The sequence below is a fragment of the Mobula birostris genome, chromosome 24 (assembly GCF_030028105.1).
Source record: "Mobula birostris isolate sMobBir1 chromosome 24, sMobBir1.hap1, whole genome shotgun sequence".
NCBI lineage: Eukaryota > Metazoa > Chordata > Chondrichthyes > Myliobatiformes > Myliobatidae > Mobula > Mobula birostris.
In genome coordinates, this window is record NC_092393.1 from 9,109,317 (window position 1) to 9,135,214 (window position 25,898).

Here is a 25,898-nt window from a genome sequence, read left to right on the forward strand (position 1 = left end):
GAACTCATGCAGCGGTGCAGTCAATGCCCCTTTAAGCTGTTGCTGCTGGGATAACAGGCAAGCGCAGATGTCACTCTGATAAAACCTAAAGGAATGTTGGTAGCTGGCTTGTGAAACAGAGTAAGTTAAGGGTGGGGCTTCTTGATTATGCTGTAACAGGGCTTTTTGTGTAAAGATTTAAATAGGAAAAGTTAAAACTGAAACTTCTGCAGTTGCAAAAGGTTTTGAGTCAATGACATCAGTCTGTGCAACTGGCTTCTAGGTAGATCATTAATGAAAAATTACTGGAACCACTCCCAGCTCTTCTTGTCAGTCTTCTGCTTGTCTGGACTGGCAAGGCTTGTTTTGGATGTTCTCTCTTTCCCCTGAGGAATGGCAGTGTCTAAGGTCTCTATTTCCGAAGCCAAGCTCTGTTGCGCCATCTGCTTGGACCTCCTCAAGTCTCCTGCCACCATTCCGTGCGGCCACAACTTCTGTATGGAGTGCATCGGGAGGTGCTGGCATCAGGATGGGAGATCGGAGACCTTCCGGTGCCCCCAGTGCCGGGAGACGTTCAATTCCAGACCCTCCTTGTCCAAGAACACCATTCTCTGTGAGATCGTGGAGGACTTCACCAACTCGGATTCCTCCTCCGCCTCAAAGGATGCCACCGGTCCTCAGGATGTCCTCTGTGACTTCTGCACTGAGCAGAAGCTGGAAGCAGTCAAGTCGTGCGTGGTTTGCATGGCCTCCTTCTGCCAGCTTCACCTCTTGCCCCACGCCAGCAACCCGGTCTTCAAGGACCACCGGATCATCAGTCCCATCAGGGATATCGAGTCCAGGAAGTGCCCAAGCCACCGGAAACCGCTGGAGGTCTTCTGCAGGACCGACCAGACGAGTGTGTGCTGCTTGTGTGCCATCAACGAGCACAGACAGCATGAGACAGTGTCCCTGGAGGAACAAGTCAGCGAACTAAAGGTATACATTTTAAAGCCTGCTGCATGCGCAGTAGGACAAGTTTGTACACTGGTTTTAAGGAAAGAGAGTAAGTTAACCCTTTGTGACTTAGGAGTTCAAATCTTCTTGTGTGATGACAGCATTGAAAATATTGTACTAATAGCATATAGAAACAGTTACATTCTAGTTAACCGCAGAGACCAAGTGACTCAGGGAGCAGCATCATTTGAAAGGTCTCAGCCTGAAACAGTGACCATTTATTTTCTTCCATGGATCTGTTTGAACTGCATTTTGTTTCCGCAGAATTTTGTTTCATAGTCATACTTTATTGATCCCGGGGGAAATTGGTTTTCATTACAGTTGCACCATAAATAATAAATAGTAATAACACCATAAATAGTTAAATAGTAATATGTAAATTATGCCATGATATAAATTTCACTGTTGTAGGACTATATCAGGCATACAGCATGGAGAGCTACTTCAGCCAAACTCGTCCAAGTCCATCTGCCTGCGTTTGACCCATAGCCTCTAAACCCCACCCTTTTCATTTACTCTAAATACCTTTTCAACGTTGCTAAGGTGACTACCTCAAGCACTATTCCTGGCAGCTCATTCTAAATACGCACCACCCTTTGTGTGAAAAAGCTATACCAGAATCCCTTTTAAATATCACACCTTTGATTTTAAACCTGCCATATGCCCCCATTGTTTTAGCAGCCACTCCCAAGATAAAAAATCACGTGCTTTCACCTGTCTATGCCCCTAATGATCTTATGTACCTACAGTATATCAGGTCACCCTTCAATCTCCTACATTCCAGGGAATAAAGTCCTTATCTCTGCAACAGCTTCTTGTATGCACAAGTTCTGGCAACAACCTGGTGAGTCTTTTCTGCAATCTTTCCTGTTTGACAACATCTTTCCTGTAACAGATTGACCAAAACTGTACGTAATACCTCACATGAGGTGACAAATACCTGAACCTCGTCACATACTGGTTAACCCGTATATAACTACTCTTCCTTATTTCAGATTTTCAGACAAAGTAATAGCTTTCCCCCTTTTTTTTTGTAATTTATTTTTTATTGAATTTCATCATCAAACAAACATTTCCACAAGATGTATTTCAGACACTGTACATATATATCATACAATCATATTTGTCACAAATCTCCACAATATTTATCTGAGGAGAAAGGAGAGGAAAGAAAGAACAATCGAAAGAAGAAAACTATGTACAGAGTAGGGAGTGATTTTTTTTACAACATATTCATTGACTTAGAAACATAGAAAATAGGTGCAGGAGTAGGCCATTCGGACTTGTGAGACTAAAATCAGGCCTATGAGGTGTTATGTAGTTAAACCATTTTGTCCAGTATGAATAAAATTGTTCCAACTTACGATTAACAGATGCTGTATTCTTCTCCATTTTGTAAATGTCCATTGTAATTTCCATACATACATTTAAAGTTGGGCTTTCCTGTGATAACCATTTCCTGGTAAGGGTCTTTTTACCAGACACGAGCAGTACATTCATTAAATATTTATCTCTTTTCAACCATTCTTGAGGTATAAACCCAAAATATATGGTCTTACCTTCTAAAGGTGTTTCACATTTAAAGATGCCTTGTAGGGTGTTATGTATCCCACTCCGATAGTCTTTGATAACGGGGCATTCCCAGAAAATATGATAATAGTTTGCATTTTGATTTCCACAATTTCTCCAGCAAACAGAGGGGTTACTATCATAATGGGATTTCTGAGAGGGAGTAATAAAATATCTTATCAAGTTTTTCCACCCGAACTCCTTCCATTTCTGTGAACTGATACACTTCCATTGATACTTCCATATTATTGTCCAGTCTTCCACAGATATTATTATCCCTCCTTCCTTCTCCCATTTTGTTTTAATGTATGAAGTTGAATGTGTTTTAAGATTTGACAAACCCTTATACACGCTTGAAATTATTCTACTACCGCTGTCTGAATTATATGCTTTTCTAAATAGCTCTATCAGACATGTATTTGCCTTGGTTACATTTTAAACCATCCTATTAACATACTGTCGCATTTGTAAATACTGGTAAAAGTCTTGTTTTTCTAATAAGTGTTTCTCTTTGAGCATTTCAAAACTGAACAGTGTTCCTTCTTTCATTATATTGCAAATGGCTGTTATTCCTTTAACTGTCCAGTCCTTAAATCTAGCATCCCGTTTATTCGGCATAAAATCCAAGTCATATGCACACCATTTAAGAATTGCAATGTCTCTCTCTAGTTTATATTTTATAATAGTTTTCCATATTTTAAGAGTCCATTTCACCCATGGGTTGTCAATATTATTTATGTAACTTCGTAGGCTGTTATCAGCCAAAATTGCCTGTATGGGGATGGAAAGTATCCTCTCCTCAATGTTTTTCCATTGAGCGCCATATGATGGGTTGCACCGACATATCACAGCTCTCAACTGTGCTGCAAAATAGTAAATCTCTAAGAGAAGGTAGGCCCCATCCCCCCCTTTTCCTTGGCTAATTGCAAAGTTTTGAGACGGACCCTAGGCCTTTTACCTTGCCATATATATCTTGATAGCATCTTGTTCCATTCATTGAATTGATTTTGGTTAATCTCTACTGATAGGGTCTAAAAGAGATATAGTAGTCTGGGCAGTATATTCATTTTAATAGATTCAATCCTTGAACTGAGACCAAGAAAACGAATTAGGTTCTATCTTGTTATATCTTCCTTAATTTTTTTATATATAGGCTGATAATTGCATTCTGATAATTTTGCCAAATCTTTTGGCACAGTGATGCACAAATATTTGACGGACTCTGTTTGCCATGCCCAAGGATATCTACTTTCAATTTCTCTTGGTGGGTTATAGTTACATGAAAGTAGTTGGGTCTTATCTATGTTGATCTTGTATCCTGATAATTGGCCATATTGTTCAAAGGATTGCATCAATTTAGTTAAAGAGTATGTTGGTTGCCCTAGATAGATCAAAATGTCATCCATGTAACAGGCCAATTTATGCTCTGTCCCTTTAATAGTAATTCCCCTGATAGCTTCAATTTGTCTGATGTATTGAGCTACTGATTCCAGATATCTTAAAGGGTTGGTGGTGGATATGCAATGGCAAGCATTTAAAGATCTCATGGATGAACTACAACAATTGTTCATCCCAGTTTGGCAAAAGAATAAATCAAGGAAGGTAGTGCACCCGTGGCTGACAAGAGAAATTAGGGATAGTATCAATTCCAAAGAAGAAGCATACAAATTACCCAGAAAAAGTGGCTCACCTGAGGACTGGGAGAAATTCAGAGTTCAGCAGAGGAGGACAAAGGGCTTAATTAGGAAGGGGAAAAAAGATTATAGAAACATAGAAACATAGAAAATAGGTGCAGGAGTAGGCCATTCGGCACTTCGAGCCTGCACCGCCATTTATTATGATCATGGCTGATCATCCAACTCAGAACCCCGCCCCAGCCTTCCCTCCATGCCCCCTGACCCCCGTAGCCACAAGGGCCATATCTAACTCAATCTTAAATATAGCCAATGAACTGGCCTCAACTGTTTCCTGTGGCAGAGAATTCCACAGATTCACCACTCTCTGTGTGAAGAAGTTTTTCCTAATCTCGGTCCTAAAAGGCTTCCCTCTATCCTCAAACTGTGGCCCCTCATTCTGGACTTCTCCAACATTGGGAACAATCTTCCTGCATCTAGCCTGTCCAATCCCTTTAGGATCTTATACGTTTCAATCAGATCCCCCCTCAATCTTCTAAATTCCAACGAGTACAAGCCCAGTTCACCCAGTCTTCCTTCATATGAAAGTCCTGCCATCCCAGGAATCAATCTGGTGAACCTTCTTTGTACTCCCTCTATGGCAAGGATGTCTTTCCTCAGATTAGGGGACCAAAACTGCACACAATACTCCAGGTGTGGTCTCACCAAGGCCTTGTACAACTGCAATAGTACCTCCCTGCTCCTCTACTCGAATCCTCTCGCTATAAATACCAGCATACCATGTGCCTTTTTCACCGCCTGCTGTACCTGCATGCCCACTTTCAATGACTGGTGTATAATGACACCCTGGTCTCGTTGCACCTCCCCTTTTCCTAATCGGCCACCATTCAGATAATAATCTGTTTTCCTATTTTTGCCACCAAAGTAGATAAATTCACATTTATCCACATTAAATTGCATCTGCCATGAATTTGCCCACTCACCCAACCTATCCAAGTCATCCTGCATCCTCTTAGCATCCTCCTCACAGCTAACACTGCCACCCAGCTTCGTGTCATCCGCAAACTTGGAGATGCTGCATTTAATTCCCTCATCCAAGTCATTAATATATATTGTAAACAACTGGGGTCCCAGCACTGAGCCTTGCGGTACCCCACTAGTCACCGCCTGCCATTCTGAAAAGGTCCCGTTTATTCCCATTCTTTGCTTCCTGTCTGCTAACCAATTCTCCACCCACACCAATACCTTACCCCCAATACCATGTGCTTTAAGTTTGCACACTAATCTCCTGTGTGGGACCTTGTCAAAAGCCTTTTGAAAATCCAAATATACCACATCCACTGGTTCTCCCCTATCCACTCTACTAGTTACATCCTCAAAAAATTCTATGAGATTCGTCAGACATGATTTTCCTTTCACAAATCCATGCTGACTTTGTCCGATCATTTCACCGCTTTCCAAATGTGCTGTTATCACATCCTTGATAACTGACTCCAGCAGTTTCCCCACCACCGACGTTAGGCTAACCGGTCTATAATTCCCCGGTTTCTCTCTCTCTCCTTTTTTAAAAAGTGGAGTTACATTAGCCACCCTCCAATCCTCAGGAACTAGTCCAGAATCTACCGAGTTTTGAAAAATTATCACTAATGCATCCACTATTTCTTGGGCTACTTCATTAGGCACTCTAAGATGCAGAGCACCTGGTCCTGGGGATTTATCTGCCTTCAATCCCTTCAATTTACCTAACACCACTTCCCTACTAACATGTATTTCGCTCAGTTCCTCCATCTCACTGGACCCTCTGTCCCCTACTATTTCTGGAAGATTATTTATGTCCTCCTTAGTGAAGACAGAACCAAAGTAATTATTCAATTGGTCTGCCATGTCCTTGCTCCCCATAATCAATTCACCTGTTTCTGTCTGCAGGGGACCTACATTTGTCTTTACCAGTCTTTTCCTTTTTACATATCTATAAAAGCTTTTACAGTCGGTTTTTATGTTCCCTGCCAGTTTTCTCTCATAATATTTTTTCCCCTTTCTAATTAAGCCCTTTGTCCTTCTCTGCTGAACTCTGAATTTCTCCCAGTCCTCAGGTGAGCCACTTTCTCTGGCTAATTTGTATGCTTCTTCTTTGGAATTGATACTATCCTTAATTTCTCTTGTCAGCCACGGGTGCACTACCTTCCTTGATTTATTCTTTTGCCAAACTGGGATGAACAATTGTTGTAGTTTATCCATGCAACCTTTAAATGCTTGCCATTGCATATCCACCGTCAATCCTTTAAGTGTCATTTGCCAGTCTATCTTAGCTAATTCACGTCTCATACCTTCAAAGTTACCCCTCTTTAAGTTCAGAACCTTTGTTTCTGAATTAACTCTGTCACTCTCCATCTTAATGAAGAATTCCACCATATTATGGTCACTCTTACCCAAGGGGCCTCTCATGACAAGATTGCTAATTAACCCTTCCTCATTGCTCAAAACCCAGTCCAGAATAGCCTGCTCTCCAGTCGGTTCCTCGACATGTTGGTTCAAAAAACCATCCCGCATACATTCCAAGAAATCCTCTTCCTCAGCACCTTTACCAATTTGGTTCACCCAATCTACATGTAGATTGAAGTCACCCATTATAACTGCTGTTCCTTTATTGCACACATTTCTAATTTCCTGTTTAATACCATCTCCGACCTCACTACTATTGTTAGGTGGCCTGTACACAACTCCCACCAGAGTCTTCTGCCCCTTAGTGTTACGCAGCTCTACCCATATCGATTCCACATCTTCCCGGCTTATGTCCTTCCTTTCTATTGCGTTAATCTCTTCTTTAACCAGCAACGCCACCCCACCTCCCCTTCCTTCATGTCTATCCCTCCTGAATATTGAATATCCCTGAACGTTGAGCTCCCATCCCTGGTCACCCTGGAGCCATGTCTCTGTGATCCCAACTATATCATAATCATTAATAACAATCTGCACTTTCAATTCATCCACCTTATTACGAATGCTCCTTGAATTGACACACAAAGAGAAAACTGGCAGGGAACATAAAAACTGACTGTAATAGCTTTTATAGATACGTGAAAAGAAAAAGATTGGTTAAGACAAATGTAGGTCCCCTACAGACAGAAACAGTTGTGCCTGTGATGGAGCTGCCTGTATCACGGGGAAGGTCGTGTCTGTGATGGAGCTGCCTGTATCACGGGGAAGGTCGTGTCTGTGATGGAGCTGCCTGTATCACGGGGAAGGTCGTGTCTGTGATGGAGCAGCCTGTATCATGGGGAAGGTCGTGTCTGTGATGGAGCTGCCTGTATCACGGGGAAGGTTATGTTTGTGATGGAGCTGCCTGTATCACGGGGAAGGTTGTGTCTGTGATGAGCTGCCTGTATCACGGGCAAGGTCGTGTCTCTGATGGAGCAGCCTGTATAACGGGGAGCGTCATGTCTGTGATGGAGCTGCCTGTATCACAGGGAGCGTTGTGCCTGTGATGGAGCTGCCTGTATCACGGGGAAGGTCGTGTCTGTGATGAGCTGCCTGTATCACGGGGAGCGTTGTGTCTGTGATGGAGCTGCCTGTATCACGTGGAGCGTGGTGCCTGTGATGGAGCTGCCTGTATCACGGGGAGCGTTGTGTCTGTGATGGAGCTGCCTGTATCACGGGGAGCATTGTGCCTGTGATGGAGCTGCCTGTATCACGGGGAGCATTGTGCCTGTGATGGAGCTGCCTGTATCACGGGGAAGGTCGTGATGAAGCTGCCTGTATCATGGGGAAGGTTGTGTCTGTGATGGAGCTGCCTGTATCACGGGGAGCGTTGTGTCTGTGATGGAGCTGCCTGTATCACGTGGAGTGTGGTGTCTGTGTTGGAGCTGCCTGTATCACGGGGAGCGTTGTGTCTGTGATGGAGCTGCCTGTATCATGGGGAAGGTCGTGTCTGTGATGAAGCTGCCTGTATCACGGGGAGAGTTGTGCCTGTATCACAGGGAGCGTTCTGTCTGTGATGGAGCTATCTGTATCACGGGGAAGGTTGTGCCTGTGATGGAGCTGTCTGTATCACGGGGAAGGTAGTGTCTGTGATGGAGCTGCCTGTATCACAGGGAGCATTGTACCTGTGATGGAGCTTCCTGTAGTACGAGGAGCGTTGTGTCTGTGATGGAGCTGCCTGTATCACGGGGAGCGTTTTGTCTGTGATGGAGCTGCCTGTATCACGGGGAAGGTTGTGCCTGTGATGGAGCCGCCTGTATCACGGGGATTGTTGTGTCTGTGATGGAGCTGCCTGTATCACGGGGAAGGTTTTGTCTGTGATAGAGCTGCCTGTATCACGGGGATTGTTGTGTCTGTGATGGAGCTGCTTGTATCATGGGGAAGGTTGTGTCTGTGATGGAGCTGCCTGTATCACGGGGATTGTTGTGTCTGTGATGGAGCTGCCTGTATCACGGGGATTGTTGTGTCTGTGATGGAGCTGCCTCTATCACGGGGAGCGTTGTGCCTGTGATGAGCTGCCTGTATCACGGGGAAGGTCGTGTCTGTGATGAAGCTGCTTGTATCACGGGGAGCGTTGTGCCTGTGATGGAGCTGTCTGTATCACGGGGAAGGTCGTGCCTGTGATGGAGCTGCCTGTATCTCGGGGAAGGTCGTGTCTGTGATGGAGCTGTCTGTATCACGGGGAAGGTCGTGCCTGTGATGGAACTGCCTGTTTCACGGGGAAGGTCGTGTCTGTGATGGAGCTGCCTGTATCTCGGGGAAGGTCGTGTCTGTGATGGAGCTGCCTGTTTCACGGGGAAGGACGTGTCTGTGATGGAGCTGCCTGTATCTCGGGGAACGTCGTGTCTGTGATGAGCTGCCTGTATCACGGGGAAGGTCGTGTCTGTGATGAAGCTGCTTGTATCACGGGGAGCGTTTTGCCTGTGATGGAGCTCTCTGTATTACGGGGAAGGTCGTGTCTGTGATGGAGCTGCCTGTATCTCGGGGAAGGTCGTGTCTGTGATGGAGCTGTCTGTATCACGGGGAAGGTCGTGTCTGTGATGGAGCTGCCTGTATCTTGGGGAAGGTCGTGTCTGTGATGGAGCTGCCTGTATCATGGGGAAGGTCGTGTCTGTGATGAGCTGCCTGTATCACTGGGAAGGTTGTGTCTGTGATGGAGCTGCCTGTATCACGGGGAGCGTTGTGTCTGTGATGGAGCTGCCTGTATCACGGGAAGGTCGTGTCTGTGATGGAGCTGCCTGTATCACGGGGAAGGTCGTGTCTGTGATGGAGCTGCCTGTATCACTGGGAAGGTTGTGTCTGTGATGGAGCTGCCTGTATCACGGGAAGGTCGTGTCTGTGATGGAGCTGCCTGTATCACGGGGAAAGTTGTGCCTGTGATGAGCTGCCTGTATCACGGGGAAGGTTGTGTCTGTGATGGAGCTGCCTGTATCACGTGGAGCGTTGTGCCTGTGATGGAGCTGCCTGTATCATGGGGAAGGTCATGTCTGTGATGAAGCTGCCTGTATGATGGGGAGTGTTGTGTCTGTGATGAAGCTGCCTGTATCACGGGGAGCATTGTGTCTCTGATGGAGCTGCCTGTATCACGGGGAAGGTCGTGTCTGTGATGGAGCTGCCTGTATCACGGGGAACGTCGTGTCTGTGATGGAGCTGCCTGTATCATGGGGAGCATTGTGCCTGTGATGGAGCTGCCTGTATCACCGGGAAGGTCGTGTCTGTGATGGAGCTGCCTGTATCACGGGGAGCGTTGTGCCTGTGATGGAGCTGCCTGTATCACGGGGAAGGTCGTGTCTGTGATGGAGCTGCCTGTATCACGGGGAAGGTCGTGTCTGTGATGGAGCTGCCTGTATCACGGGGAAGGTTGTGTCTGTGATGGAGCTGTCTGTATCACGGGGAGCGTTGTGTCTGTGCTGGAGCTGCCTGTATCACGTGGAGCGTGGTGTCTGTGATGGAGCTGCCTGTATCACGGGGAGCGTTGTGTCTGTGATGGAGCTACCTGTATCACGGGGAACGTTGTAAATGTGATGGAGCTGCCTGTATCACGGGGAAGGTAGTGTCTGTGATGGAGCTGCCTGTATCACAGGGAGCATTGTGTCTGTGATGGAGCTGCCTGTATCACAGGGAGCGTTGTGTCTGTGATGGAGCTGCCTGTATCACGGGGAAGGTCGTGTCTGTGATGGAGCTGCCTGTATCACGGGGAACGTCATGTCTGTGATAGAGCTGCCTGTATTACAGGGAGCGTTGTGTCTGTGATGGAGCTGCCTGTATCATGGGGAGCGTTGTGCCTGTGATGGAGCTGCATGTATCACGGGGAGCGTTGTGTCTGTGATGGAGCTGCCTGTATCACGGGGAGCGTTGTGCCTGTGATGGAGCTGCCTGTATCACGTGGAGCGTTGTGCCTGTGATGGAGCTGCCTGTATCACCGGGAAGGTCGTGTCTGTGATGGAGCTGCCTGTATCACAGGGAGCGTTGTGCCTGTGATGGAGCTGCCTGTATAACGGGGAAGGTCGTGTCTGTGATGGAGCTGCCTGTATCACGGGGAAGGTCGTGTCTGTGATGAAGCTGCCTGTATCACGGGGAGCGTTGTGCCTGTGATGGAGCTGCCTGTATCATGGGGAAGGTTGTGCCTGTGATGGAGCTGCCTGTATCACAGGGAAGGTAGTGTCTGTGATGGAGCTGCCTGTATCACAGGGAGCATTGTGCCTGTGATGGAGCTGCCTGTAGTGCGAGGAGCGTTGTGTCTGTGATGGAGCTGCCTGTATCACGGGGAGCGTTTTGTCTGTGATGGAGCTGCCTGTATCACGGGGAAGGTTGTGCCTGTGATGGAGCTGCCTGTATCACGGGGATTGTTGTGTCTGTGATGGAGCTGCCTGTATCACGGGGAAGGTTGTGTCTGTGATGGAGCTGCCTGTATCACGGGGAAGGTTGTGTCTGTGATAGAGCTGCCTGTATCACGGGGATTGTTGTGTCTGTGATGGAGTTGTCTGTATCACGGGGAAGGTTGTGTCTGTGATGGAGTTGCCTGTATCTCAGGGAAGGTCGTGTCTGTGATGGAGCTGCCTGTATCACGGAGAAGGTCGTGTCTGTGATTGAGCTGCCTGTATCACGGGGAAGGTCGTGCCTGTGATGGAGCTGCCTGTTTCACGGGGAAGGTCGTGTCTGTGATAGAGCTGCCTGTATCACTGGGAGCGTTGTGTCTATGATGGAGCTGCCTGTATCACGGGGAACATTGTGCCTGTGATGGAGCTGCCTGTTTCACGGGGAGCGTTGTGCCTGTGATGGAGCTGCCTGTATCACGTGGAGCGTTGTGCCTGTGATGGAGCTGCCTGTATCACGGGGAAGGTCGTTTCTGTGATGGAGCTGCCTGTATCACAGGGAGCGTTGTGCCTGTGATGGAGCTGCCTGTAGAACGGGGAAGGTCGTGTCTGTGATGGAGCTGCCTGTATCACGGGGAAGGTTGTGTCTGTGATGGAGCTGCCTGTATCACTGGGAAGGTTGTGTCTGTGATGGAGCTGCCTGTATCTCGGGGAAGGTCGTGTCTGTGATGGAGCTGCCTGTATCATGGGGAAGGTCGTGTCTGTGATGAGCTGCCTGTATCACTGGGAAGGTTGTGTCTGTGATGGAGCTGCCTGTATCACGGGGAGCGTTGTGTCTGTGATGGAGCTGCCTGTATCACGGAAAGGTCGTGTCTGTGATGGAGCTGCCTGTATCACGGGGAAGGTCGTGTCTGTGATGGAGCTGCCTGTATCACTGGGAAGGTTGTGTCTGTGATGGAGCTGCCTGTATCACGGGGAGCGTTGTGTCTGTGATGGAGCTGCCTGTATCACGGGAAGGTCGTGTCTGTGATGGAGCTGCCTGTATCACGGGGAAAGTTGTGCCTGTGATGAGCTGCCTGTATCACAGGGAAGGTTGCATCTGTGATAGAGCTGGCTGTTTCACGGGGAAGGTCGTGTCTGTGATGGATCTGCCTGTATCACGGGGAGCGTTGTGCCTGTGATGGAGCTGCCTGTATCACGGGGAAGGTTGTGTCTGTGATGGAGCTGCCTGTATCACGTGGAGCGTTGTGCCTGTGATGGAGCTGCCTGTATCACGGGGAAGGTCGTGTCTGTGATGGAGCTGTCTGTATCACGGGGAACGTCGTGTCTGTGATGGAGCTGCCTGTATCACGGGGAAGGTCGTGTCTGTGATGAGCTGCCTGTATCACGGGGAGCGTTGTGTCTGTGATGGAGCTGCCTGTATCACGTGGAGCGTGGTGCCTGTGATGGAGCTGCCTGTATCACGGGGAGCGTTGTGTCTGTGATGGAGCTGCCTGTATCACGGGGAGCATTGTGCCTGTGATGGAGCTGCCTGTATCACGGGGAGCATTGTGCCTGTGATGGAGCTGCCTGTATCACGGGGAAGGTCGTGATGAAGCTGCCTGTATCATGGGGAAGGTTGTGTCTGTGATGGAGCTGCCTGTATCACGGGGAGCGTTGTGTCTGTGATGGAGCTGCCTGTATCACGTGGAGTGTGGTGTCTGTGTTGGAGCTGCCTGTATCACGGGGAGCGTTGTGTCTGTGATGGAGCTGCCTGTATCATGGGGAAGGTCGTGTCTGTGATGAAGCTGCCTGTATCACGGGGAGAGTTGTGCCTGTATCACAGGGAGCGTTCTGTCTGTGATGGAGCTATCTGTATCACGGGGAAGGTTGTGCCTGTGATGGAGCTGTCTGTATCACGGGGAAGGTAGTGTCTGTGATGGAGCTGCCTGTATCACAGGGAGCATTGTACCTGTGATGGAGCTTCCTGTAGTACGAGGAGCGTTGTGTCTGTGATGGAGCTGCCTGTATCACGGGGAGCGTTTTGTCTGTGATGGAGCTGCCTGTATCACGGGGAAGGTTGTGCCTGTGATGGAGCCGCCTGTATCACGGGGATTGTTGTGTCTGTGATGGAGCTGCCTGTATCACGGGGAAGGTTTTGTCTGTGATAGAGCTGCCTGTATCACGGGGATTGTTGTGTCTGTGATGGAGCTGCTTGTATCATGGGGAAGGTTGTGTCTGTGATGGAGCTGCCTGTATCACGGGGATTGTTGTGTCTGTGATGGAGCTGCCTGTATCACGGGGATTGTTGTGTCTGTGATGGAGCTGCCTCTATCACGGGGAGCGTTGTGCCTGTGATGAGCTGCCTGTATCACGGGGAAGGTCGTGTCTGTGATGAAGCTGCTTGTATCACGGGGAGCGTTGTGCCTGTGATGGAGCTGTCTGTATCACGGGGAAGGTCGTGCCTGTGATGGAGCTGCCTGTATCTCGGGGAAGGTCGTGTCTGTGATGGAGCTGTCTGTATCACGGGGAAGGTCGTGCCTGTGATGGAACTGCCTGTTTCACGGGGAAGGTCGTGTCTGTGATGGAGCTGCCTGTATCTCGGGGAAGGTCGTGTCTGTGATGGAGCTGCCTGTTTCACGGGGAAGGACGTGTCTGTGATGGAGCTGCCTGTATCTCGGGGAACGTCGTGTCTGTGATGAGCTGCCTGTATCACGGGGAAGGTCGTGTCTGTGATGAAGCTGCTTGTATCACGGGGAGCGTTTTGCCTGTGATGGAGCTCTCTGTATTACGGGGAAGGTCGTGTCTGTGATGGAGCTGCCTGTATCTCGGGGAAGGTCGTGTCTGTGATGGAGCTGTCTGTATCACGGGGAAGGTCGTGTCTGTGATGGAGCTGCCTGTATCTTGGGGAAGGTCGTGTCTGTGATGGAGCTGCCTGTATCATGGGGAAGGTCGTGTCTGTGATGAGCTGCCTGTATCACTGGGAAGGTTGTGTCTGTGATGGAGCTGCCTGTATCACGGGGAGCGTTGTGTCTGTGATGGAGCTGCCTGTATCACGGGAAGGTCGTGTCTGTGATGGAGCTGCCTGTATCACGGGGAAGGTCGTGTCTGTGATGGAGCTGCCTGTATCACTGGGAAGGTTGTGTCTGTGATGGAGCTGCCTGTATCACGGGAAGGTCGTGTCTGTGATGGAGCTGCCTGTATCACGGGGAAAGTTGTGCCTGTGATGAGCTGCCTGTATCACGGGGAAGGTTGTGTCTGTGATGGAGCTGCCTGTATCACGTGGAGCGTTGTGCCTGTGATGGAGCTGCCTGTATCATGGGGAAGGTCATGTCTGTGATGAAGCTGCCTGTATGATGGGGAGTGTTGTGTCTGTGATGAAGCTGCCTGTATCACGGGGAGCATTGTGTCTCTGATGGAGCTGCCTGTATCACGGGGAAGGTCGTGTCTGTGATGGAGCTGCCTGTATCACGGGGAACGTCGTGTCTGTGATGGAGCTGCCTGTATCATGGGGAGCATTGTGCCTGTGATGGAGCTGCCTGTATCACCGGGAAGGTCGTGTCTGTGATGGAGCTGCCTGTATCACGGGGAGCGTTGTGCCTGTGATGGAGCTGCCTGTATCACGGGGAAGGTCGTGTCTGTGATGGAGCTGCCTGTATCACGGGGAAGGTCGTGTCTGTGATGGAGCTGCCTGTATCACGGGGAAGGTTGTGTCTGTGATGGAGCTGTCTGTATCACGGGGAGCGTTGTGTCTGTGCTGGAGCTGCCTGTATCACGTGGAGCGTGGTGTCTGTGATGGAGCTGCCTGTATCACGGGGAGCGTTGTGTCTGTGATGGAGCTACCTGTATCACGGGGAACGTTGTAAATGTGATGGAGCTGCCTGTATCACGGGGAAGGTAGTGTCTGTGATGGAGCTGCCTGTATCACAGGGAGCATTGTGTCTGTGATGGAGCTGCCTGTATCACAGGGAGCGTTGTGTCTGTGATGGAGCTGCCTGTATCACGGGGAAGGTCGTGTCTGTGATGGAGCTGCCTGTATCACGGGGAACGTCATGTCTGTGATAGAGCTGCCTGTATTACAGGGAGCGTTGTGTCTGTGATGGAGCTGCCTGTATCATGGGGAGCGTTGTGCCTGTGATGGAGCTGCATGTATCACGGGGAGCGTTGTGTCTGTGATGGAGCTGCCTGTATCACGGGGAGCGTTGTGCCTGTGATGGAGCTGCCTGTATCACGTGGAGCGTTGTGCCTGTGATGGAGCTGCCTGTATCACCGGGAAGGTCGTGTCTGTGATGGAGCTGCCTGTATCACAGGGAGCGTTGTGCCTGTGATGGAGCTGCCTGTATAACGGGGAAGGTCGTGTCTGTGATGGAGCTGCCTGTATCACGGGGAAGGTCGTGTCTGTGATGAAGCTGCCTGTATCACGGGGAGCGTTGTGCCTGTGATGGAGCTGCCTGTATCATGGGGAAGGTTGTGCCTGTGATGGAGCTGCCTGTATCACAGGGAAGGTAGTGTCTGTGATGGAGCTGCCTGTATCACAGGGAGCATTGTGCCTGTGATGGAGCTGCCTGTAGTGCGAGGAGCGTTGTGTCTGTGATGGAGCTGCCTGTATCACGGGGAGCGTTTTGTCTGTGATGGAGCTGCCTGTATCACGGGGAAGGTTGTGCCTGTGATGGAGCTGCCTGTATCACGGGGATTGTTGTGTCTGTGATGGAGCTGCCTGTATCACGGGGAAGGTTGTGTCTGTGATGGAGCTGCCTGTATCACGGGGAAGGTTGTGTCTGTGATAGAGCTGCCTGTATCACGGGGATTGTTGTGTCTGTGATGGAGTTGTCTGTATCACGGGGAAGGTTGTGTCTGTGATGGAGTTGCCTGTATCTCAGGGAAGGTCGTGTCTGTGATGGAGCTGCCTGTATCACGGAGAAGGTCGTGTCTGTGATTGAGCTGCCTGTATCACGGGGAAGGTCGTGCCTGTGATGGAGCTGCCTGTTTCACGGGGAAGGTCGTGTCTGTGATAGAGCTGCCTGTATCACTGGGAGCGTTGTGTCTATGATGGAGCTGCCTGTATCACGGGGAACATTGTGCCTGTGATGGAGCTGCCTGTTTCACGGGGAGCGTTGTGCCTGTGATGGAGCTGCCTGTATCACGTGGAGCGTTGTGCCTGTGATGGAGCTGCCTGTATCACGGGGAAGGTCGTTTCTGTGATGGAGCTGCCTGTATCACAGGGAGCGTTGTGCCTGTGATGGAGCTGCCTGTAGAACGGGGAAGGTCGTGTCTGTGATGGAGCTGCCTGTATCACGGGGAAGGTTGTGTCTGTGATGGAGCTGCCTGTATCACTGGGAAGGTTGTGTCTGTGATGGAGTTGCCTGTATCTCGGGGAAGGTCGTGTCTGTGATGGAGCTGCCTGTATCATGGGGAAGGTCGTGTCTGTGATGAGCTGCCTGTATCACTGGGAAGGTTGTGTCTGTGATGGAGCTGCCTGTATCACGGGGAGCGTTGTGTCTGTGATGGAGCTGCCTGTATCACGGAAAGGTCGTGTCTGTGATGGAGCTGCCTGTATCACGGGGAAGGTCGTGTCTGTGATGGAGCTGCCTGTATCACTGGGAAGGTTGTGTCTGTGATGGAGCTGCCTGTATCACGGGGAGCGTTGTGTCTGTGATGGAGCTGCCTGTATCACGGGAAGGTCGTGTCTGTGATGGAGCTGCCTGTATCACGGGGAAAGTTGTGCCTGTGATGAGCTGCCTGTATCACAGGGAAGGTTGCATCTGTGATAGAGCTGGCTGTTTCACGGGGAAGGTCGTGTCTGTGATGGATCTGCCTGTATCACGGGGAGCGTTGTGCCTGTGATGGAGCTGCCTGTATCACGGGGAAGGTTGTGTCTGTGATGGAGCTGCCTGTATCACGTGGAGCGTTGTGCCTGTGATGGAGCTGCCTGTATCACGGGGAAGGTCGTGTCTGTGATGGAGCTGTCTGTATCACGGGGAACGTCGTGTCTGTGATGGAGCTGCCTGTATCAAGGGGAAGGTCGTGTCTGTGATGAGCTGCCTGTATCACGGGGAGCGTTGTGTCTGTGATGGAGCTGCCTGTATCACGTGGAGCGTGGTGCCTGTGATGGAGCTGCCTGTATCACGGGGAGCGTTGTGTCTGTGATGGAGCTGCCTGTATCACGGGGAGCATTGTGCCTGTGATGGAGCTGCCTGTATCACGGGGAGCATTGTGCCTGTGATGGAGCTGCCTGTATCACGGGGAAGGTCGTGATGAAGCTGCCTGTATCATGGGGAAGGTTGTGTCTGTGATGGAGCTGCCTGTATCACGGGGAGCGTTGTGTCTGTGATGGAGCTGCCTGTATCACGTGGAGTGTGGTGTCTGTGTTGGAGCTGCCTGTATCACGGGGAGCGTTGTGTCTGTGATGGAGCTGCCTGTATCATGGGGAAGGTCGTGTCTGTGATGAAGCTGCCTGTATCACGGGGAGAGTTGTGCCTGTATCACAGGGAGCGTTCTGTCTGTGATGGAGCTATCTGTATCACGGGGAAGGTTGTGCCTGTGATGGAGCTGTCTGTATCACGGGGAAGGTAGTGTCTGTGATGGAGCTGCCTGTATCACAGGGAGCATTGTACCTGTGATGGAGCTTCCTGTAGTACGAGGAGCGTTGTGTCTGTGATGGAGCTGCCTGTATCACGGGGAGCGTTTTGTCTGTGATGGAGCTGCCTGTATCACGGGGAAGGTTGTGCCTGTGATGGAGCCGCCTGTATCACGGGGATTGTTGTGTCTGTGATGGAGCTGTCTGTATCACGGGGAAGGTAGTGTCTGTGATGGAGCTGCCTGTATCACAGGGAGCGTTGTGCCTGTGATGGAGCTGCCTGTATTACAGGGAGCATTGTGTCTGTGATGGAGCTGCCTGTATCACAGGCAGCGTTGTGCCTGTGATAGAGCTGCCTGTATCACAGGGAGCGTTGTGCCTGTGATGGAGCTGCCTGTATCACGGGGAAGGTTGTGTCTGTGATGGAGCTGCCTGTATCACGGGGAGCGTTGTGTCTGTGATGGAGCTGATTGTATCACGTGGAGCGTGGTGTCTGTGATGGAGCTGCCTGTATCATGGGGAGCGTTGTGTCTGTGATGGAGCTACCTGTATCACGGGGAAGGTTGTGCCTGTGATGGAGCTGCCTGTCTCACGGGGAAGATAGTGTTTGTGATGGAACTACCTGTATCACAGGGAGCATTGTGTCTGTGATGGAGCTGTCTGTATCACGGGGAAGGTCTTGCCTGTGATGGAGCTGCCTGTTTCACGGGGAAGGTCGTGCCTGTGATGGAGCTGCCTGTATCTCGGGGAGCGTTGTGTCTGTGATGGAGCTGTCTGTATCACGGGGAAGGTCATGTCTGTGATGGAGCTGCCTGTATCCAGTGGAGCGTCGTGTCTGTGATGGAGCTGCCTGTATCATGGGGAGCATTGTGCCTGTGATGGAGCTGCCTGTATTACAGGCAGCATTGTGTCTGTGATGGAGCTGCCTGTATCACAGGCAGCGTTGTGCCTGTGATGGAGCTGCCTGTATCACAGGGAGCGTTGTGCCTGTGATGGAGCTGCCTGTATCACGGGGAAGGTTGTGTCTGTGATGGAGCTGCCTGTATCACGTGGAGCGTGGTGTCTGTGATGGAGCTGCCTGTATCACGGGGAGCGTTGTGTCTGTGATGGAGCTACCTGTATCACGGGGAAGGTTGTGCCTGTGATGGAGCTGCCTGTCTCACGGGGAAGATAGTGTTTGTGATGGAAGTGCCTGTATCACAGGGAGCATTGTGTCTGTGATGGAGCTGTCTGTATCACGGGGAAGGTCTTGCCTGTGATGGAGCTGCCTGTTTCACGGGGAAGGTCGTGTCTGTGATGGAGTTGCCTGTATCATGGGGAAGGTTGTGTCTGTGATGGAGCTGCCTGTATCACGGGGAGCGTTGTGCCTGTGATGGAGGTGTCTGTATCACGGGGAAGGTCGTGCCTGTGATGGAGCTGCCTGTTTCACGGGGAAGGTCGTGTCTGTGATGGAGCTGCCTGTTTCACGGGGAAGGTCGTGTCTGTGATGGAGCTGCCTGTATCACGGTGAAGGTCGTGTCTGTGATGGAGCTGCCTGTATCACAGGGAGCGTTGTGCCTGTGATGGAGCTGCCTGTATCACGGGGAAGGTCGTGTCTGTGATGGAGCTGCCTGTATCACGGGGAGCGTTGTGTCTGTGATGGAGCTGCCTGTATTACGGGGAGCATTGTGCCTGTGATAGAGCTGCCTGTATCACCTGGAGCGTTGTGCCTGTGATGGAGCTGCCTGTAGCACCGGGAAGGTCGTGTCTGTGATGGAGCTGCCTGTATCACAGGGAGCGTTGTGCCTGTGATGGAGGTGTCTGTATCACGGGGAAGGTCGTGCCTGTGATGGAGCTGCCTGTTTCACGGGGAAGGTTGTGTCTGTGATGAGCTGCCTGTATTACGGGCAAGGTCGTGTCTCTGATGGAGTTGCCTGTATCACGGGGAGCGTCGTGTCTGTGATGGAGCTGCCTGTATCACAGGGAGCGTTGTGCCTGTGATGGAGCTGCCTGAATCACGGGGAAGGTCGTGTCTGTGATGGAGCTGCCTGTATCACGGTGAAGGTCGTGTCTGTGATGGAGCTGCCTGTATCACAGGGAGTGTTGTGCCTGTGATGGAGCTGCCTGTATCACGGGGAAGGTCGTGTCTGTGTTGGAGCTGCCTGTATCACGGGGAAGGTTATGTCTGTGATGGAGCTGCCTGTATCACGGGGAGCGTTGTGTCTGTGATGGAGCTGCCTGTATCACGTGGAGTGTGGTGTCTGTGTTGGAGCTGCCTGTATCACGGGGAGCGTTGTGTCTGTGATGGAGCTGCCTGTATCACGGGGAGCATTGTGCCTGTGATGGAGCTGCCTGTATCACCTGGAGCGTTGTGCCTGTGATGGAGCTGCCTGTAGCACCGGGAAGCGTTGTGCCTGTGATGGAGCTGCCTGTATCACGGGGAAGGTCGTGTCTGTGATGGAGCTGCCTGTATCACGGGGAAGGTTGTGTCTGCGATGGAGCTGCCTGATCACGGGGAGCGTTGTGTCTGTGATGGAGCTGCCTGTATCACAGGGAGCGTTGTGCCTGTGATGGAGCTGCCTGTATCACGGGGAAGGTCGTGTCTGTGATGGAGCTGCCTGTATCACGGGGAAGGTTGTGTCTGCGATGGAGCTGCCTGTATCACGGGGAGCGTTGTGTCTGTGATGGAGCTGCCTGTATCACGTGGAGCGTGGTGTCTGTGATGGAGCTGCGTGTATCACGGGGAGCGTTGTGTCTGTGATGGAGCTGCCTGTATCACAGGCAGCGTTGTGCCTGTGATAGAGCTGCCTGTATCACAGGGAGCGTTGTGCCTGTGATGGAGCTGCCTGTATCACGGGGAAGGTTGTGTCTGTGATGGAGCTGCCTGTATCACGGGGAGCGTTGTGTCTGTGATGGAGCTGATTGTATCACGTGGAGCGTGGTGTCTGTGATGGAGCTGCCTGTATCATGGGGAGCGTTGTGTCTGTGATGGAGCTACCTGTATCACGGGGAAGGTTGTGCCTGTGATGGAGCTGCCTGTCTCACGGGGAAGATAGTGTTTGTGATGGAACTACCTGTATCACAGGGAGCATTGTGTCTGTGATGGAGCTGTCTGTATCACGGGGAAGGTCTTGCCTGTGATGGAGCTGCCTGTTTCACGGGGAAGGTCGTGCCTGTGATGGAGCTGCCTGTATCTCGGGGAGCGTTGTGTCTGTGATGGAGCTGTCTGTATCACGGGGAAGGTCATGTCTGTGATGGAGCTGCCTGTATCCAGTGGAGCGTCGTGTCTGTGATGGAGCTGCCTGTATCATGGGGAGCATTGTGCCTGTGATGGAGCTGCCTGTATTACAGGCAGCATTGTGTCTGTGATGGAGCTGCCTGTATCACAGGCAGCGTTGTGCCTGTGATGGAGCTGCCTGTATCACAGGGAGCGTTGTGCCTGTGATGGAGCTGCCTGTATCACGGGGAAGGTTGTGTCTGTGATGGAGCTGCCTGTATCACGTGGAGCGTGGTGTCTGTGATGGAGCTGCCTGTATCACGGGGAGCGTTGTGTCTGTGATGGAGCTACCTGTATCACGGGGAAGGTTGTGCCTGTGATGGAGCTGCCTGTCTCACGGGGAAGATAGTGTTTGTGATGGAAGTGCCTGTATCACAGGGAGCATTGTGTCTGTGATGGAGCTGTCTGTATCACGGGGAAGGTCTTGCCTGTGATGGAGCTGCCTGTTTCACGGGGAAGGTCGTGTCTGTGATGGAGTTGCCTGTATCATGGGGAAGGTTGTGTCTGTGATGGAGCTGCCTGTATCACGGGGAGCGTTGTGCCTGTGATGGAGGTGTCTGTATCACGGGGAAGGTCGTGCCTGTGATGGAGCTGCCTGTTTCACGGGGAAGGTCGTGTCTGTGATGGAGCTGCCTGTTTCACGGGGAAGGTCGTGTCTGTGATGGAGCTGCCTGTATCACGGTGAAGGTCGTGTCTGTGATGGAGCTGCCTGTATCACAGGGAGCGTTGTGCCTGTGATGGAGCTGCCTGTATCACGGGGAAGGTCGTGTCTGTGATGGAGCTGCCTGTATCACGGGGAGCGTTGTGTCTGTGATGGAGCTGCCTGTATTACGGGGAGCATTGTGCCTGTGATAGAGCTGCCTGTATCACCTGGAGCGTTGTGCCTGTGATGGAGCTGCCTGTAGCACCGGGAAGGTCGTGTCTGTGATGGAGCTGCCTGTATCACAGGGAGCGTTGTGCCTGTGATGGAGGTGTCTGTATCACGGGGAAGGTCGTGCCTGTGATGGAGCTGCCTGTTTCACGGGGAAGGTTGTGTCTGTGATGAGCTGCCTGTATTACGGGCAAGGTCGTGTCTCTGATGGAGTTGCCTGTATCACGGGGAGCGTCGTGTCTGTGATGGAGCTGCCTGTATCACAGGGAGCGTTGTGCCTGTGATGGAGCTGCCTGAATCACGGGGAAGGTCGTGTCTGTGATGGAGCTGCCTGTATCACGGTGAAGGTCGTGTCTGTGATGGAGCTGCCTGTATCACAGGGAGTGTTGTGCCTGTGATGGAGCTGCCTGTATCACGGGGAAGGTCGTGTCTGTGTTGGAGCTGCCTGTATCACGGGGAAGGTTATGTCTGTGATGGAGCTGCCTGTATCACGGGGAGCGTTGTGTCTGTGATGGAGCTGCCTGTATCACGTGGAGTGTGGTGTCTGTGTTGGAGCTGCCTGTATCACGGGGAGCGTTGTGTCTGTGATGGAGCTGCCTGTATCACGGGGAGCATTGTGCCTGTGATGGAGCTGCCTGTATCACCTGGAGCGATGTGCCTGTGATGGAGCTGCCTGTAGCACCGGGAAGCGTTGTGCCTGTGATGGAGCTGCCTGTATCACGGGGAAGGTCGTGTCTGTGATGGAGCTGCCTGTATCACGGGGAAGGTTGTGTCTGCGATGGAGCTGCCTGATCACGGGGAGCGTTGTGTCTGTGATGGAGCTGCCTGTATCACAGGGAGCGTTGTGCCTGTGATGGAGCTGCCTGTATCACGGGGAAGGTCGTGTCTGTGATGGAGCTGCCTGTATCACGGGGAAGGTTGTGTCTGCGATGGAGCTGCCTGTATCACGGGGAGCGTTGTGTCTGTGATGGAGCTGCCTGTATCACGTGGAGCGTGGTGTCTGTGATGGAGCTGCGTGTATCACGGGGAGCGTTGTGTCTGTGATGGAGCTGCCTGTATCATGGGGAAGGTCGTGTCTGTGATGAAGCTGCCTGTATCACGGGGAGCGTTGTGCCTGTGATGGAGCTGCCTGTATCACATGGAGCGTGGTGTCTGTGATGGAGCTACCTGTATCACGGGGAAGGTTGTGCCTGTGATGGAGCTGCCTGTATCACAGGGAAGGTAGTGCCTGTGATGGAGCTGCCTGTAGTACAAGGAGCGTTGTGTCTGTGATGGAGCTGCCTGTATCACGGGGAAGGTTGTGCATGTGATGGAGCTGCCTGTATCACGGGGATTGTTGTGTCTGTGATGGAGTTGCCTGTATCATGGGGAAGGTTGTGTCTGTGATGGAGCTGCCTGTATCACGGGGAAGGTTGTGTCTGTGATAGAGCTGCCTGTATCACGGGGATTGTTGTGTCTGTGATGGAGCTGCCTGTATCACGGGGAAGGTTGTGTCTGTGATGGAGCTGCCTGTATCACGGGGATTGTTGTGTCTGTGATGGAGCTGCCCGTATCACGGGGAAGGTCGTGTCTGTGATGAAGCTGCCTGTATCACGGGGAGCGTTGTGCCTGTGATGGAGCTGTCTGTATCACGGGGAAGGTCGTGTCTGTGATGGAGCTGTCTGTATCACGGGGAACGTCGTGCCTGTGATGCAGCTGCCTGTATCACGGGAAGGTCGTGTCTGTGATGGAGCTGCCTGTATCACGGGGAAAGTTGTGCCTGTGATGAGCTGCCTGTATCACGGGGAAGGTTGCATCTGTGATGGAGCTGCCTGTATCACGGGGAGCATTGTGCCTGTGATGAAGCTGCCTGTATCACGGGGAAGGTTGTGTCTGTGATGGAGCTGCCTGTATCACGGTGAAGGTCGTGTCTGTGATGGAGCTGCCTGTATCACAGGGAGCGTTGTGCCTGTGATGGAGCTGCCTGTATCACGGGGAAGGTCATGTCTGTGATGGAGCTGCCTGTATTACGGGGAGCATTGTGCCTGTGATGGAGCTGCCTGTATCACCTGGAGCGTTGTGCCTGTGATGGAGCTGCCTGTAGCACCGGGAAGGTCGTGTCTGTGATGGAGCTGCCTGTATCACAGGGAGCGTTGTGCCTGTGATGGAGGTGTCTGTATCACGGGGAAGGTCGTGCCTGTGATGGAGCTGTCTGTTTCACGGGGAAGGCCGTGTCTGTGATGGAGCTGCCTGTTTCACGGGGAAGGTTGTGTCTGTGATGAGCTGCCTGTATCACGGGCAAGGTCGTGTCTGTGATGGAGCTGCCTGTATCACAGGGAGCGTTGTGCCTGTGATGGAGCTGCCTGTATCACGGGGAAGGTCGTGTCTGTGATGGAGCTGCCTGTATCACGGTGAAGGTCGTGTCTGTGATGGAGCTGCCTGTATCACAGGGAGCGTTGTGCCTGTGATGGAGCTGCCTGTATCACGGGGAAGGTCGTGTCTGTGTTGGAGCTGCCTGTATCACGGGGAAGGTTGTGCCTGTGATGGAGCTGCCTGTATCACGGGGAGCGTTGTGTCTGTGATGGAGCTGCCTGTATCACGTGGAGTGTGGTGTCTGTGTTGGAGCTGCCTGTATCACGGGGAGCGTTGTGTCTGTGATGGAGCTGCCTGTATCACGGGGAGCATTGTGCCTGTGATGGAGCTGCCTGTATCACCTGGAGCGTTGTGCCTGTGATGGAGCTGCCTGTAGCACCGGGAAGCGTTGTGCCTGTGATGGAGCTGCCTGTATCACGGGGAAGGTCGTGTCTGTGATGGAGCTGTCTGTATCACGGGGAAGGTTGTGTCTGCGATGGAGCTGCCTGATCACGGGGAGCGTTGTGTCTGTGATGGAACTGCCTGTATCACAGGGAGCGTTGTGCCTGTGATGGAGCTGCCTGTATCACGGGGAAGGTCGTGTCTGTGATGGAGCTGCCTGTATCACGGGGAAGGTTGTGTCTGCGATGGAGCTGCCTGTATCACGGGGAGCGTTGTGTCTGTGATGGAGCTGCCTGTATCACGTGGAGCGTGGTGTCTGTGATGGAGCTGCGTGTATCACGGGGAGCGTTGTGTCTGTGATGGAGCTGCCTGTATCATGGGGAAGGTCGTGTCTGTGATGAAGCTGCCTGTATCACGGGGAGCGTTGTGCCTGTGATGGAGCTGTCTGTATCACATGGAGCGTGGTGTCTGTGATGGAGCTACCTGTATCACGGGGAAGGTTGTCCCTGTGATGGAGCTGCCTGTATCACAGGGAAGGTAGTGTCTGTGATGGAGCTGTCTGTATCACAGGGAGCATTGTGCCTGTGATGGAGCTGCCTGTATCACATGGAGCGTGGTGTCTGTGATGGAGCTACCTGTATCACGGGGAAGGTTGTCCCTGTGATGGAGCTGCCTGTATCACAGGGAAGGTAGTGTCTGTGATGGAGCTGTCTGTATCACAGGGAGCATTGTGCCTGTGATGGAGCTGCCTGTAGTACAAGGAGCGTTGTGTCTGTGATGGAGCTGCCTGTATCACGGGGAAGGTTGTGCATGTGATGGAGCTGCCTGTATCACGGGGAAGGTTGTGTCTGTGATAGAGCTGCCTGTATCACGGGGATTGTTGTGTCTGTGATGGAGCTGCCTGTATCACGGGGAAGGTTGTGTCTGTGATGGAGCTGCCTGTATCACGGGGATTGTTGTGTCTGTGATGGAGCTGCCCGTATCACTGGGAAGGTCGTGTCTGTGATGAAGCTGCCTGTATCACGGGGAGCGTTGTGCCTGTGATGGAGCTGTCTGTATCACGGGGAAGGTCGTGTCTGTGATGGAGCTGTCTGTATCACGGGGAACGTCGTGCCTGTGATGCAGCTGCCTGTATCACGGGAAGGTCGTGTCTGTGATGGAGCTGCCTGTATCACGGGGAAAGTTGTGCCTGTGATGAGCTGCCTGTATCACGGGGAAGGTTGCATCTGTGATGGAGCTGCCTGTATCACGGGGAGCATTGTGCCTGTGATGAAGCTGCCTGTATCACGGGGAAGGTTGTGTCTGTGATGGAGCTGCCTGTATCATGGGGAAGGTTGTGTCTGTGATGGAGTTGCCTGTATCATGGGGAAGGTTGTGTCTGTGATGGAGCTGCCTGTATCACGGGGAAGGTAATGTCTGTGATGGAGCTGCGTGTATCACGGGGAACGTCGTGTCTGTGATGGAGCTGCCTGTATTACAGGGAGCGTTGTGTCTGTGATGGAGCTGCCTG

The 25,898-nt window shown here is 51.8% G+C and overlaps 1 protein-coding gene across 1 annotated transcript in view; it reads left to right on the plus strand.

The window, feature by feature from the left end:
* The first annotated feature begins 372 nt into the window (after positions 1-372).
* Positions 373-25,898, plus strand: part of LOC140187188 (tripartite motif-containing protein 16-like) — a 71,449-nt gene continuing 45,923 nt past the window's right edge. The window contains exon 1 of the mRNA XM_072242250.1: positions 373-957. Coding sequence (XP_072098351.1) covers positions 373-957 — 585 coding nt within the window. The remainder of the gene's footprint in view (positions 958-25,898) is intronic.